Genomic DNA, 13,421 nt, shown 5'->3' on the forward strand with positions numbered 1-13,421 from the left:
GGTACGCCCTCACCTGGTTGGGCAGGCTGGCCAAGAGGTAGAGCACGAAGTCTCCCACCCACTGGATGAGCTGCTGCAAGGACTGCAGGGTGGTCATCTCCAATACAAACTCTTCAGTCTTCAGGTTGATCATCACCTTGTCGATATCTAGAATCAAAAGGAGGTGTGACTGTGGGATGCTGGAGCATGAAAAGTCAACTCAGGAAGGCCCTGAATGTGGAGGGCCAGGGCCACCAAGTCCTCAAGAGGCCATTCCCCGTCTCTGCTCACAGCATGGCTGCCTCTGTGGGGCCAGGTCTTCCCAATATTCTTTACTTGCGACGGCTACAGCAGGTAAACAGAGCAAGCATCCGCTCCCCCGCCTCTCCCTTGCAGTGCGCTGAGAGTACAACCACTTACCCAAATGGGCCACGAGAGCACGTGGTCTGCCCTGAAGGCATCCTGCCTGGGTCTGGAGTGCTTCCTCCCTAACTCCTCTCTGACCCGGAGGAAGAAGGAGCTGAGGCAGGCTACATGCCCACCAATAAGAGGCAGGGCGACGTGAGCCTGCTCTGGGGGGCAGTACATTGGCTAGGATGACACAGACCAGATCCGGGTCAGGGCTGGAGGGGCTGGGGGAATACACTGTGGTGGAGCCAGGAGCCAACCCAGCCGTTCTGGGAAACAAATTCACAAGTCGGTGAGAAAAGTAAACGTGCTGTTTGTACTCAGAACGGCCCTAGCAATACCACAGTGTTCATAGCAGCCCTTATACGAGGGTACAGAACTGGAAACAAAGTGGGCACCCACTGCCAGGGGACTGACAGCGAACCCACCGTAAGAACACACTTCTCTTGGGGAGGAAGCAGAGGCAAGAAAGAGTCCCAGGCTTAAGCCCCACCTACCGACATCAGTGATCTTGCTGCAGATTTCAGTCAGCCGGTCCCCAGGACTCTTGTCTGGAGTGTTCAGGAAGTGGGGCCGGAGCAGAGACTTCAGGGTGGAGCTGATGGCGATCAGGAAGAGCTTGGCATGGTAATCGCAGACCCGGGCCACGGTGCAGGAGGAGAGCTTACAGAGGGAAGCCTTCATGGCCACAATCCGAGTGGACAGCACCTGCCACGAGACGACCCCGAGAATATTGGAGCGGGACACTGAGAAGGCCTCAGGGATCCGGTGGCAGGGCCAGAAGCAGGGCCAGCTCCCCAACTCTGAATCTGAGGTATCGCCCCTCTCCAAGCCCTCAACAATCCAGTCTGAAGCAGGAGGGCAGAATGGTCACTCACCCAGCCTGAGGCACTCCTATTAAACCTGCTTTTCTCTAGGACTAAGAAGTCAGCTACGAGCTTCTGGCGACTTGCTCTCTCTCAGATACCGCCCCTTCCCCAATGCCAGGCCCCAAACAATGGCTCTGCAGAGAGGGCAACTGTGATGGTCAAGGCTCAAATGCATCCTCCCAGCATCCCCTGCCACAGGGATCTCCCTCTTCAGCTTACAAAGCAGCTTAGAATTCCCACAGTCTAAGTTGTATAAGATTGCAGACGTGGCTTATCTTCTCTATTAGACTACAAGCATGATGAAGCCAGGAGTCGTGCCTTATTTATTTCCCTATCTCCCTGCTTTGTATCCTAGAATAAGCACCACATACAGCATGGAGCAAATGCTGAGCCCCATCAGTGGTGGGGCTTGACTCAGGAGCTTCTCCTCCTCAGGAGGGAACAATGGGAAGAAATCTGACTTAACTGGAGTCAATCCAATTAGGAGATCTGGACTCAAGCCCCTGCTCTGCCTCACCAACTCTGACCCTCAGTTTCTTCTGTGAAATTAAATCCCTTCTTTGAAGAACTTCAGAGAAACTCAAGATGGGAAAGGATTTCAAAGGTAACTTAACACAATTTCTGACAATATCCCAATTAGGTGGTGCATTAAGTCTCCATTTAGAAAATAACCAGGATCCCTTTTAGCTCTAAAATTCTATGAAATGTTTGCAACACTCCCATAAGAAGAATTTGTCCATGAAAGCTAATTTCTGGGTTCCTTGCTTCTTGAATGAACCATGCCAGTGATGTCCAGACTGAGTCACACTATAAGGCACTTCTAGAAAAACCAGCTCCACGGAGAAGCGCCCCAAACCCCTGTCATGGGCATGTCAATAAAATGGTCGGGCATCCCCTACACTAGAGCAGTGAACAGCCTTACCTTTCCATGAACCTACAGAGAATGGATAATAAATGAGCTGGAAAGTCATCCAAACCACAGAGAGATCTCAGGGATCCATGAACTTTGGTGGAGAAAAAATGACACGTTTAACTCAATAGAACTGGTTTCCCTTTGTAAACCTATGCACTTTAGCTTATGCATTAAATAAAAAAAAACAACTACCATCATTCTGAGGCAGCGAGGTGGCGCACTAAATAAAGCACCAGCCCTGGAGTCAGGAGGAGCCGAGTTCAAATCCAGCCTCAGACACTTAATATTTACTAGTTGTACAACCTTAGGCAGGTCACTTAATCCCAACTGCCTCAAAAACAAGACAAGGCCACCCCTTGATTCTGAGATTCAGGGGGTCGCAGGCTTTGCCTGGCTGTCAAAGGGCCCTGGATACAAGAGAGGTGAATAAGCCTCAGAATCCAAGATCTTCTGTTTCACAGAGGAGAAAGCCAAGGCCCTGAGAAGCTAGGACATTTTGATCCCAGGTCATTTGACTATTTAATGGAAGAACCGAGATAAAACCATCTGACAGAATAACTAACCCTGAAACAGTCCATTTTACACACTAAGTACCCCATGTACATTGGGGAGACCACAGGCCCCAGGGGCTGGCTTTGCTTTTCCATACTATAATCTTAGTGAATAATCCTGGGCTCTAGGCTCCAGGTCAGGATTCTACCACCATCCTCCAAACCCAAGGCCAGGAAGGCGAGCTGGAGGAGCAGCAAACTGTTCTAGGTCTGTAGGAATCTGGACCCTTACTGCCAGGAGCCTGAGAGTCAGAAACACGGCAAATGGTTCACCCTAGGAGCTGGCCAACCAAGCCCTGCGGCTCCCGGCCCACATCTGGGCCTGGAGCTCTGCAGACCCAGGCCCTGTGGCTCCCGGCCCACTCTGCCTCTCCAGGCAGACCCGCTCACCTGCTGCAGCGCCGCATTCTGACGCATGTACTCTTCATGGAGCTTTTCCACCAGGTTCTGCACCATGTTGGGCTGCACGTGCAGCAGGATGTCCCACCAGTCATAGCCAGTCACCATGCAATATTCCAGCAGGAAGAGCAGGTGGCGCAGGGACATGTTCATGTCCAGGGCATGGCCCATGGAGGGTGAGATGCGGAGCATACTCAGCTAGCAGGAGAAGACAAAACCCTGCATTAGAACCTTCAATCATCCCCTGCTTCTTGCGCAGCGTCACCTGGGACGGGCAGGAGCAGCACCTGCCTCAGAAACGTCACAAGGCCTGATCTAATCCTGGGCCTGAGTTCACCAGCCCTGGGTTAACCTCTATACACTTCGCTTTCTTCAGCCACAAGATGGGTAGGATATGACCCACACTGACGCACCTCCCAAGCTGTTCTGAGTCAAGTGTTCTGCAGATTTAGGTGCTACAGGAAACGCTGCATGTGTCTGATTTGTGTACAGTTGTCTGCACGATGCTGTCCCCGCTGGGCTGTGAGCCCCACTTTGCCTTTCTTGTCTTCCCAGGACTAAGTGCAGGCCCTGGCACACAGGCAGCACCGTATAAATGCCAGCTGTTCTTGTTACATTCAGCCAAGCTCCCAATCCCTACCTTCATCCTCCTGCCATAGGAAAGGCACCCAAAGTCAAGTCAAACCGGGTGGGAGGTCTGCACTAGGGGACCGCAGGCATCTCAAAGTAAAACCAGCACGCCCTTCTTCTGCTGCCAAGGCTGTCTTGGGCTGACGGGCTCAGAGAGGCCTCCAGATGACGCTAGACTCTACATGATCATCATTCCCAAGGCACAGCATCCGTGGCTGGCCTGGAGATAGACAAAGTAGCAGGAGTCGTACACTTGAAGCACTTGCTAGAGACTGGAGCAGAATATTTAAAGTGGCCTCTATTCTCTTCAGGCAGGTCTGTGCAGTTGGGATGATTGAGCAGGCGCTCGGGACTATCTGAGCAGAGACGTGATCTCTCTGGTGCTGCCTACCATGACCCAATGGGAAGAGGGGAAGCTCAGTCCACCCAGTCTGGGAGGAAAAGGATGACCTAAGATCCTGCCTGGAAGACAACCTGGCAAAGCCAGAGCTACAAAGTCTGCGGTGGAAGGGTCCCTGAAGCCGTCTCTCAGGGTGGCCCAGAAGGCAAAGCACTGAGGAGCCAGCTGACAAACCCAAAGGGAAGCACAAGCCTTCGGAAAGGATCAGGCCTCGGCAAGGTGATTTGGAGCGAGGTACAAGCGGCGGCCAAGGGATGACACTGACCCATCAGGGATGGGGAACACAGGACCACAGACTTAGAAATACAAGGGACTTCATGGGCCAGTCCAGCTCCTACTTTTACAAATAAAGCGACTGAGGCCCCTGGGGAGAAGGGACAGACGGGTAGTCACCCGGACACTGAAGGGCTGTTCCCAGACTTAGCAGGACAAATCTGCAGGAGAATGCGGGAAGAGAGGTTCTCAGGGCTCTCCCACAAAGGAGCTGCCCACCAGCCTCTAGGGGGAGCCCTAGGGAGGTCCATGATCTATGAGGTCCAGCATCTTCAGACACTGGGCTAAATGTCCTTGGGGAGGCCCAGAGGAATAATACCCCAAAGGGTAGGGAACAACAAAATTTATGAGCAAGGGAAAATTCCAGGATATTCCAGGAAGGAGGAAACTGGAGCAGAAATGTCACTAAGGAGGAATTCGGCAAAGGGGGGATCACTATCAAAGTGCAAAGAATTAATTTCCTGATAAATTCAGGGGAAGTGAAGATGAAGGTCACACCTTCCTCACACCATGAGCATCAAACAGGATCCTATTAGAAACCTGCTTTGCAAATCTTCAAGCACTGCATGTAAACAGTCGCCATTCCTTTTCTTCTCCCAAGAATGCTCTTAGGGAAGATGACAACAAAAGTGGTTAGCAGGGAGCAGGACCCCCAGGTAATAAGGAGATGATAACTTTATCCCTGTTTTTTGAGATGTCAGAAAGCTATGGGTCTGACCAGAAATGGCCACGTGTGACGTGGGATTCCACTGAGGAGCTTATAAAAGCCTTCAAGAATGGGAGAGGCGGGAGAGGCGGCACAGGAGCAAGAGATGGCAAAGATGTCACTATTTTCAGAAACAGTAGCCCATAAACCAGAGGCTTGACTCCCATTGCCAGCCAGCTCTGAGAACACAGGACTAAGGGGAGGGCTCATCAGCACTCAGGAGGAAAGCTATGGGCACAGCCCACCAGTGGGGCTTCATCAAAAAGGAGGGCGTGCCAGACCAGAGATGGTTCCTGTTTCCATACAGTAGGTCAGGGAAGGCTACAGCAGGGACACACCTGGATTTCAGCAAAACGTTCAACAAAGTTTCATGACGTGGACTTGGAAGATGTCTCTAATTCAAGAGCTCAGAGAATCATCTTCAGTCATGATCTGTCAACTTTGTTAAGTCAGTGACATGCACAGAGCTGCAGATTAGACTGGAAGGAGCGAGGGGTCAAAGAAAAGAAAACCCATTTCACAAAGACTAGGGGAGAGGTAGCCATAGATGACAGCTCCTGTGGAAAAGCATTTCAGGTTCTCCAAAATCTTGCTCCACCTAACTCTGCCATTCTTACATCACACCACACCCCAAATGAGCTCTACTATTAAAAATAGAAATAACATTTAGGTAGTACTTCAACATTTGCAAAGGCAACACTGGAAGGTAGAGGCTATTATTATCCCCATTTCCTCAGAAGAGGAAACTGAGGCTGAGAGAGGTGAAGTAACCAGCCTCAGCTCAGAGCTGGAGAAAGACCCCAAGTCAGGTCTTTTTGACTCCATCCCCTAGGCCACACTGACCTTCAGAGGTCATGACCTTCTCTCCCCAGAGCTGCATGACCTTGCTCTAAAGCAGAGAGGCCTCCAGATGACGCTAGACTCTACATGATCATCATTCCCAAGGCACAGCATCCGTGGCTGGCCTGGAGATAGACAAAGTAGCAGGAGTCGTACACTTGAAGCACTTGCTAGAGACTGGAGCAGAATATTTAAAGTGGCCTCTATTCTCTTCAGGCAGGTCTGTGCAGTTGGGATGATTGAGCAGGCGCTCGGGACTAAAGCACCTTCTCTGGAAGACTTCCCTCTCCCTCCTGCTCTTAGTCACTGTCTCTTGTGTTAGCCTTAAGTGCATACATATATGTCCTATTTCTCAGGAGAACACAAGTTCCTTGAGATCAGGAGCTACGATTTTTATCTTTCTATCCTCTGAGACTTCCCCCAGTTTACATATATCTTGTCTGTATTTATTGTTTGCATGTTATTTCTAATTAGACTGTGAGCTCCTTGAGGACAGGCCTGTCTTTTACCTTTCTGTTTCCCCAACTCTTAACACAGTGCTTGGTATATAGTAGACACTTAATAAATGCTTGCTGACTTTGTATTCTCAGCCCTACACACAGCAGGCACTCAATAAATGTTCCCTGAATTTGCTGAATAACTGCAGAGAAGAATTAGACAGCTACCTCGCCCACCCACCTCCTGTATTCCAGGGCTTTGGATGTGAAAACAGAATTAGATCTTTTTGGCTCAGGTCCTGACAATGAAAATAGGAGCAAAGGAACTTGCAGAAGGGCAGATTTCATCTTTGTAAAAGGATCTGAGGTTTCCCAAAGTCGAGTGGGACTGGACTCAGAATGGGACCAGACAAAGAGAAATTGCCTGGGCAGGAGACTGAGAGGAAAGTGCTGGGCTGAGCAATTGAAACCTCAACTGAACAGCAGCTCGGTTAAGTTGAAAACCTGTCACCAGAAGCCCAAAAAAGCCAAAACAGCCTGGGTCAGGATAAGGTCTTTATTTTGTAGACATGAAATAAAAAGAATTCAATACACTTCAGAAATAAAGAGGAGAGAGAAAATGAACAGTTTTGCTCTTTAGAAGATAAAGGTGGAGCAGGCAGCTGAGCTGGAGGTCCATGGGAGTCGGGAAAGGCCCCAGAAGGCCCAGACCCGCCTGCCCAGAGACAAAGGCCCCCTCCACCAGGGAAGATAGCCACTCTGAAAGGCTCAGGGATGGGGCAGACAAGCTGCCAGCTCCTGACTTCCTACTCCTAAGTTACCTCCTGGTTCTGAAAGCCAGCCCTGACACCTTCATACTTTGCCTCACTACCAATCTGGCTCAAGTTCTTGGTTTAAACAAGGTCCCCTCCCTACTTGACCCTGTCTACTGGACTCCAAGGGATTTCCCCCTCCTTTCTACTGGAATCTGCCTAATCCCTGGACTTGTACCACCTGTACAGGAACTAGACAATAAGAACCATGAACCTGATTTTTGACTTCATCTTATTTCCTTTTTTCTTTTTTTGGTTTAGGATTTTGTTGTTCTGTTGTTTAAATTTCCATTTTATTCATTCTTCTTCTCTGAAAGTGAGTAGATGCCTAAATTGTTCAATTCTCAGAAACCATTCTCCCAAATTATTACTAGGAAAGTCTGTGATTTCATCCCACCCCTCATCAAATAAGAAGGGAATAAGAGTTGTTGTACATTAGCACTTGTCAGAACTGGGAGTCTATCCTATGGCTCCTTCCTCTGTAAAACAGGAGGCAGAGGGGAGCAGAGCTGGCTTCTGGGAAGGCTGAGGCTAGGAAGGCCTGAAAGCCCACCTGATCCCCTGATGCTTTTCCACAGGAGCTCTCATCTATGGCTACCTCTCCCCTAGTCTTTTGTGAAATGGGTTTTCTTTTCTTCGACCCTCGCTCTTTCCAGTCTAATCTGCAGCTCCATGCCCGTCACTGACTTAACAAAGTTGACAGGTCATGACTGAAGATGATTCTCTGAGCCCTTGAATTAGAGACATCTTCCAAGTCCACGTCATGAAACTTTGTTGAATGTTTTGCTGAAATCCAGGTGTGTGTCCCTGCTGTAGCCTTCCCTGACCTACTGTATGGAAACAGGAACCATCTCTGGTCTGGCATGCCCTCCTTTTTGATGAATTCAAATCTGGCCTGACACTTAGCTGTGTGACCCTGGGCAAGTAACAGTGCCCACCTTCTGAGTTTGGTGTAAGGATCAAATAGACGCACATTGGTAAAGTCTTCAGCCCAGGACCTGGCACCAAGCGGGCGTGTAATGCAGGCCGTTCCCCTTCCTTCCCTCAGCTCTGGTCCCCCCCATCCTAACATGCAGCTCCTCCTATGGGGCATCTACACCAGGTTCGGTGGGAGCACCAGGTCCGAGGAGGCGGGACGTACAGGACGGAAACGATTACCTTTCCGTGGTTATCAATGCCTACAAGAGCCAGCGAGGTCCAGGAGAGCTGCATAGCTTTGAAGTGGATGGAGGGGCCAGCGGTCCGCTGCCTTTTGATGGACGGTTCATCCACCGGGCGCTGGGTGGAGGAGCCATAGAACATGGCCATCGTCTGCAGCGAGAGGCGGTGGACGATGTGGACGCTGCCATCATGAAAGGCCAGGGCCAGGCCTGTGGGGCAGGGGAAACAAACAGGGTCTGACTGAGGAGCAGAAAGCCCCTGAATCTGATCCGAATGCCTCACCTTACAGATGAGGAAACTGAGCCCCCCTCGTTTGCTCCCAGCTGAGAAGATGCAGCCCCTGTAGTGGAGCGGGCGCTCACTGATAGACTTGCTGCTCCCTTCAGGGGTCCCCCCACTTCCTCAGACTTCGGGGAGCACTAGCTCTGGCCTCACACTCACTGGCAAGGAAGGGGGGAGAAACACATTTACCAGGAAATGAAACCTGAGCCCATCTGGGAGGGAGGACCCACTAACCTTGGGGCCACACTTGTTATTTTACTTCCTTGATAACTTCTCACTTGTATTGTTCCCCTAAAAACAGAACTGAGAGAAGGCCAAAGGGGCCCGGGACACACAGAGGGTTAAGAGAGATCAGAAAAGCTGCTCCCAGGAGGCTGTCCCTGCCCCGGGCCCGGGGCCCGAAGCAGGCAGAGTAAGGAAGGCGTGCGTTCCAGAGATTCGGACGGAAAGACAGCAGAAGCTGGGGCAAGGGACGGCTGCCGTGTTCAGGAGACAGCCAACAGGCCACGTGCCAGGGTGGAGAAGGACCCACGTCGGTCCTGGGGGGGGATGGAGCCCAGCGAGAAGGGGGTGAAATGCCAAGCGGAGTGTTTCTTTTTCTGCTCAGGACAAGAGTGAGCCAGTGCAGTTTCTTGAACCTGAAGAAGCTGCGGCGGCCAGGGGATGCCCAAGACTGCAGAATTTCTGACTCTCCATGTCATGTGAGGGAGAGTGCCCACAAAGCCAGCCACAGCCCGCTCTGAAGCAGCTGTCTCTTGCCTCTCCAAGGCCTCACTTAGCTACCCAAAGGATCTTACAGAGTGCCTGGCACAAGCCTCTCTCCCAGTGCCCCCATCCCCATTTTAAAGATGAGACCTGCAGAGGCTGACTTTGTGACAGATAGTAAAGGACTGAGCCAGGATTCGAATCCATTCCCCGCTCCTCACACATACACACACACTACGCTCCCTCAGTATGGCCTGAGGAAGTCAGGCTCCATCTCCTATCACCCTGAAATCCTATGATCCTATAACCCTTCCCAGCCTTAGGAGATTTTTCTTTTTTTTTCTTTTCTTTTTTTTTTTTTAACTTTCTCTGCCAATCATGTCCCTTCCCTGGGTCTCCCCGAACCGGAGAAATGAGGAAAGTGATCTTTCTAACAAGCCCCTGCGGCTGAATCTCAGTCCCCCATGTACCGAATGGTTCTCAGGAAGACCCCCGCTTCATCCTCTGGCTGGAAGAGGCAATGACAGGGAAAAGGCTCAGGAGCCCAAGGGCACTTCACCCCTGCTGGGAGACGAGAGAAGACCCCCTTATAGAAATCAGAGGAGCCCAAGGGCCCGTGTCCGAGGATGGGGGGAGTTATGAGGGGACAGACCAGGGCAGCCCCAGGAAGTGTCCGCATCAGCCAGGAACAGGCACAGAGCTGGCCAGTCTGAGGAGCCAAGGAAGCTGGAACCAGCTGCCAAATGCCTGGCAGGGAGGTGACCAACTAGAGGAAGGACAGATGTCAGTGTGTGGGGGCTGCTGGGCTAACACCTAGACTGGCCAGCAGGCCTGGAAGACTGATGCAGAGACTGGGAGCCCAAGAGCCCCTAGGCGGGGGACGGGCCTGTGGGGACAGCTTGTGGTCTCTCCTGGGGAGGCAGAGGTAGGAAGCTACAGGAAGTATGTGGGTCTTTCCTGATCTGTGGGTGCCCGGCAGTGTGAACCTGCGAGGCATCTTCCCCAGGGCCCAGAGGGCAGCTGCTGGGTAGCCATGAGTCTGTTCCAGGACCAATGACAAAGCGACTGGCTAGAATGACCCTATCTATATTTCCTCCCCCCCCCCCCCCCCCCGGGAGTCTCCCACAAAACAAAAAATTAAAGCAAACAAAAGGCAGTACGGCAAAGCCACATCACCCGAGCCAGAGGGTGTTAGGTCCCTCTTCCTGGTGCTGCTGACAAAAGGCTCAACAGTCAGTGATGGATCAGCCCGTCCCTTCCCTTCCCTGGCCACATGGCCCAGAGACCCCCAGGCACAGGCTTGGAGTCTCCCCACAAAGACCCTTCTCCTTTCTCTTGTGGCCACATCCCACACACTCAGAACGCTATCTGTTTTGGGGGAGGGTCCTGGATGCGGCAAGCCCCAAGGTGACACAGTGGGGCCCCAAGAGCCCCTTCTCTGCTCTCAGCTGCGTGTGACTTTGGCCCAGCCATTCCCAGTCTCTGGACTTCCAATTTCCTCATCTAGAAAAGAGGAGTTAGGACTTGAAGGCCCTTCCGCTCTAAATCCTGTGACCTCCTCTGGGTACAATAATCCTGCATGCTTTCCTTGTCTCCCAGAGCTGCTACACAGATTAAGTGTCACCTGCTTTGTTCCCTGAAAAGTGTGATTTAAGGATCAACTATCATAAACAGGAAATTCTGCTTAACCCCAGACCCAAAACAGCTTCCTGGTAACTTAGGCTCTCGGCCCCTCTGGCAGGCTGGTAAAACTTACAGACCCCCGCCAGAAGAACCTCTAGAAATAATGGAAAGAAATGCTAAATTTATAAAGCTGTCAGGTTTTCTCCCCCATCCAAATTCACAGACGCTTAAAATCCATCCACGGACCTTATAAAAATTAGTGGCCCTCAGGTTAAGAATGCCTGCCAGAGAACCACTACGGATGCCCCAAACTCCCTCTCCTGTGGCCCTGTGGCCCGTCCCGTTCCCCTCCCCGGGACATGTGAGTGTGTGTACAAATCCGGATGTGTCTGAGTGGGTGTGTGAATGTGTAATATGGGTAAGTGGGTAAGGGTGAGTGTGTGTGCACACATGTGTGTACATGTCTGAGTGTGTGAGTACATGTGTGTGAATGAGGGTGTGAGAGAGAGCGTGAGAGAGTGCATGTGTATGTGTGTATATTATATGTGATCTGTATAACATATATAAAACCAACAGCCACTCAGCCGAGGCCATACCTAAGCCAGGGCAGAATTTGGTGTCGTTGGCCACTTTCAGGTCAGTGTTGGTGAGCGAGATGGGCAGCTTGGGCAGGGCCACGGCAGACACACGGTCCAGATCATTGGTCGCTGAAAGAATCCGCCACTTGAGGATCATCGGTTGTTTGTCTCCGACTTCAAATACAGCATCAGAAAGAAGAAAATAAACAGAACACTTGAGGGGGGGATGAGTCATGTTTGTTATTTAATGTGATTGAAACTAAGAGACCTTTCCCATCCCCGGCTCTTTCCTGTCAACAGCTCTAAAAAGGGAACATAAAAACCGATGAATTGTCCTGAAGCTGTGAAATGTCATTAAGGAAGCAAAGCTTGTTCTGTTTCACATTTAATGACTCTGAGTGCCTTGGAGATGGAAGCAGAGCGGGCTTACGGAGAGCCAGCCCATCAGCTCTTCTGGAGAGGGTCACAAGGGCCCAGCTCTCAGGCATTCAGAAAGCTCAGAACATCTATTACATTAAGCAGAAAGCAGCCTCTTTAACTCAATGTTTACATCATCTGTGCTTTCAAAAACACACCAAAGCACTGCTGAGGTTTGGAAGTGGGAGGAAAAAGGAAGGAAAAAGGATGTAGGACCGTTTTAATCCCATTAAATGGAAAGTACCAGGAGTCCTGGGCCCTGGGAGAGACAGAAAAGTAATACAGAGACTTTGTCCTCCAGGAGATTACAATTAAGGAGCAGGGGGGAGGGTACTAAGTCATGTGCTTAAACATAACAAAGTTCAAATATAAATAAGAGGAGTACACAATATGATGGGAATAGAGAAGGAAGAGATCACTTCAAGGTGAAGTGGACAGGTCAGGGAAACAGAGGAAGGGACTGCTAACTGAGGATGTCCCAGAGGCAGAATGTCAAAAGGTAAAATTGGAGTCATATCACAAATATAAAACAAAGAGTCAGAAGTGACTGAAAATGACAGAACAACAGCTGAACCATTCATGAAACAAATTTGGTATTATAGTTTTTACTGAGACTTGGCTGAAGAATGACTGGGAGATGCTTTCAAAGGACATCCTAATCAAAAGAAGATAAATTAAAAAAGGAAAGGAAGAAATGAAGAAACCAAAGGAAGGAAGCAAGGTGAAAGAACATTTCGGTAAATAATAAGAATGATAATAATTGACATTTATATAATACTTAAAAATTTCCTATAACAATAATAGTTAGTATTTATAGATCACCGACTATGTGCCAGGCACTGTGCTGAGCACTTCACTTATTTAATCTTCACACCAACTCTATTTTGCAAATGTGGAAACAGAAGCAGAGAAGGAGTGATTTGTCCACCTAGTAAGTGTGTGAGGCTAGGCTTTGTCTATAGGCTCAGCACTCTATTCACTGTGCCACCTAGCACTAGGTACATTATCCCATCTCATAATAACATTAGAAACAAGTGTTTCTAAGAGAAATTCCATCTAAAATTACTGTAGACAAAATAAAACACTCGAGGGTCTACCTGCCAAGACAAATCCAAGAATGAACACAATTATAAAACATTTCTCACACAAATAAAGTCACATTTAAATAATTGGAAAAATATCAATTGTTCATGACTAGGCCTAAACAGGTCTACTTGTTCAGTGCCATACCAATCAAACTGCCAAAACATTATTTTAAAGGACTAGAAAAAATTAGAACAAAATTCTTCTGGAAGAACAAAAGGTCAAGAATATGAAAGGATGGTGGCTTAGCAGTACCAAACCTAAAACTATATTATAAAGTAGCAGTAATCCAAACCATTTGGTACTGGCTAAGAAACAGAGTGGTGATCAGTGGAAGAGATTAGATACACACAAC

General features: G+C 49.7%; 1 protein-coding gene across 2 annotated transcripts in view; it reads right to left on the reverse strand.

Annotated features, from left to right (window-relative positions):
- The window catches only part of MED16 (mediator complex subunit 16), a 39,489-nt gene that overhangs the window by 9,100 nt on the left and 16,968 nt on the right, over positions 1 to 13,421 (reverse strand). For both annotated transcript variants that reach the window (XM_031948005.1, XM_031948006.1), the window contains exons 7-11: positions 11,585 to 11,740; positions 8,376 to 8,587; positions 3,111 to 3,317; positions 885 to 1,095; positions 14 to 147 (exon numbers count right to left, since the gene is read on the reverse strand). In XM_031948005.1, the coding sequence (XP_031803865.1) occupies positions 14 to 147; positions 885 to 1,095; positions 3,111 to 3,317; positions 8,376 to 8,587; positions 11,585 to 11,740 (920 nt within the window). The remainder of the gene's footprint in view (positions 1 to 13; positions 148 to 884; positions 1,096 to 3,110; positions 3,318 to 8,375; positions 8,588 to 11,584; positions 11,741 to 13,421) is intronic.

This window comes from Sarcophilus harrisii, chromosome 1 (genome assembly GCF_902635505.1).
Source record: "Sarcophilus harrisii chromosome 1, mSarHar1.11, whole genome shotgun sequence".
NCBI classification, from domain to species: domain Eukaryota; kingdom Metazoa; phylum Chordata; class Mammalia; order Dasyuromorphia; family Dasyuridae; genus Sarcophilus; species Sarcophilus harrisii.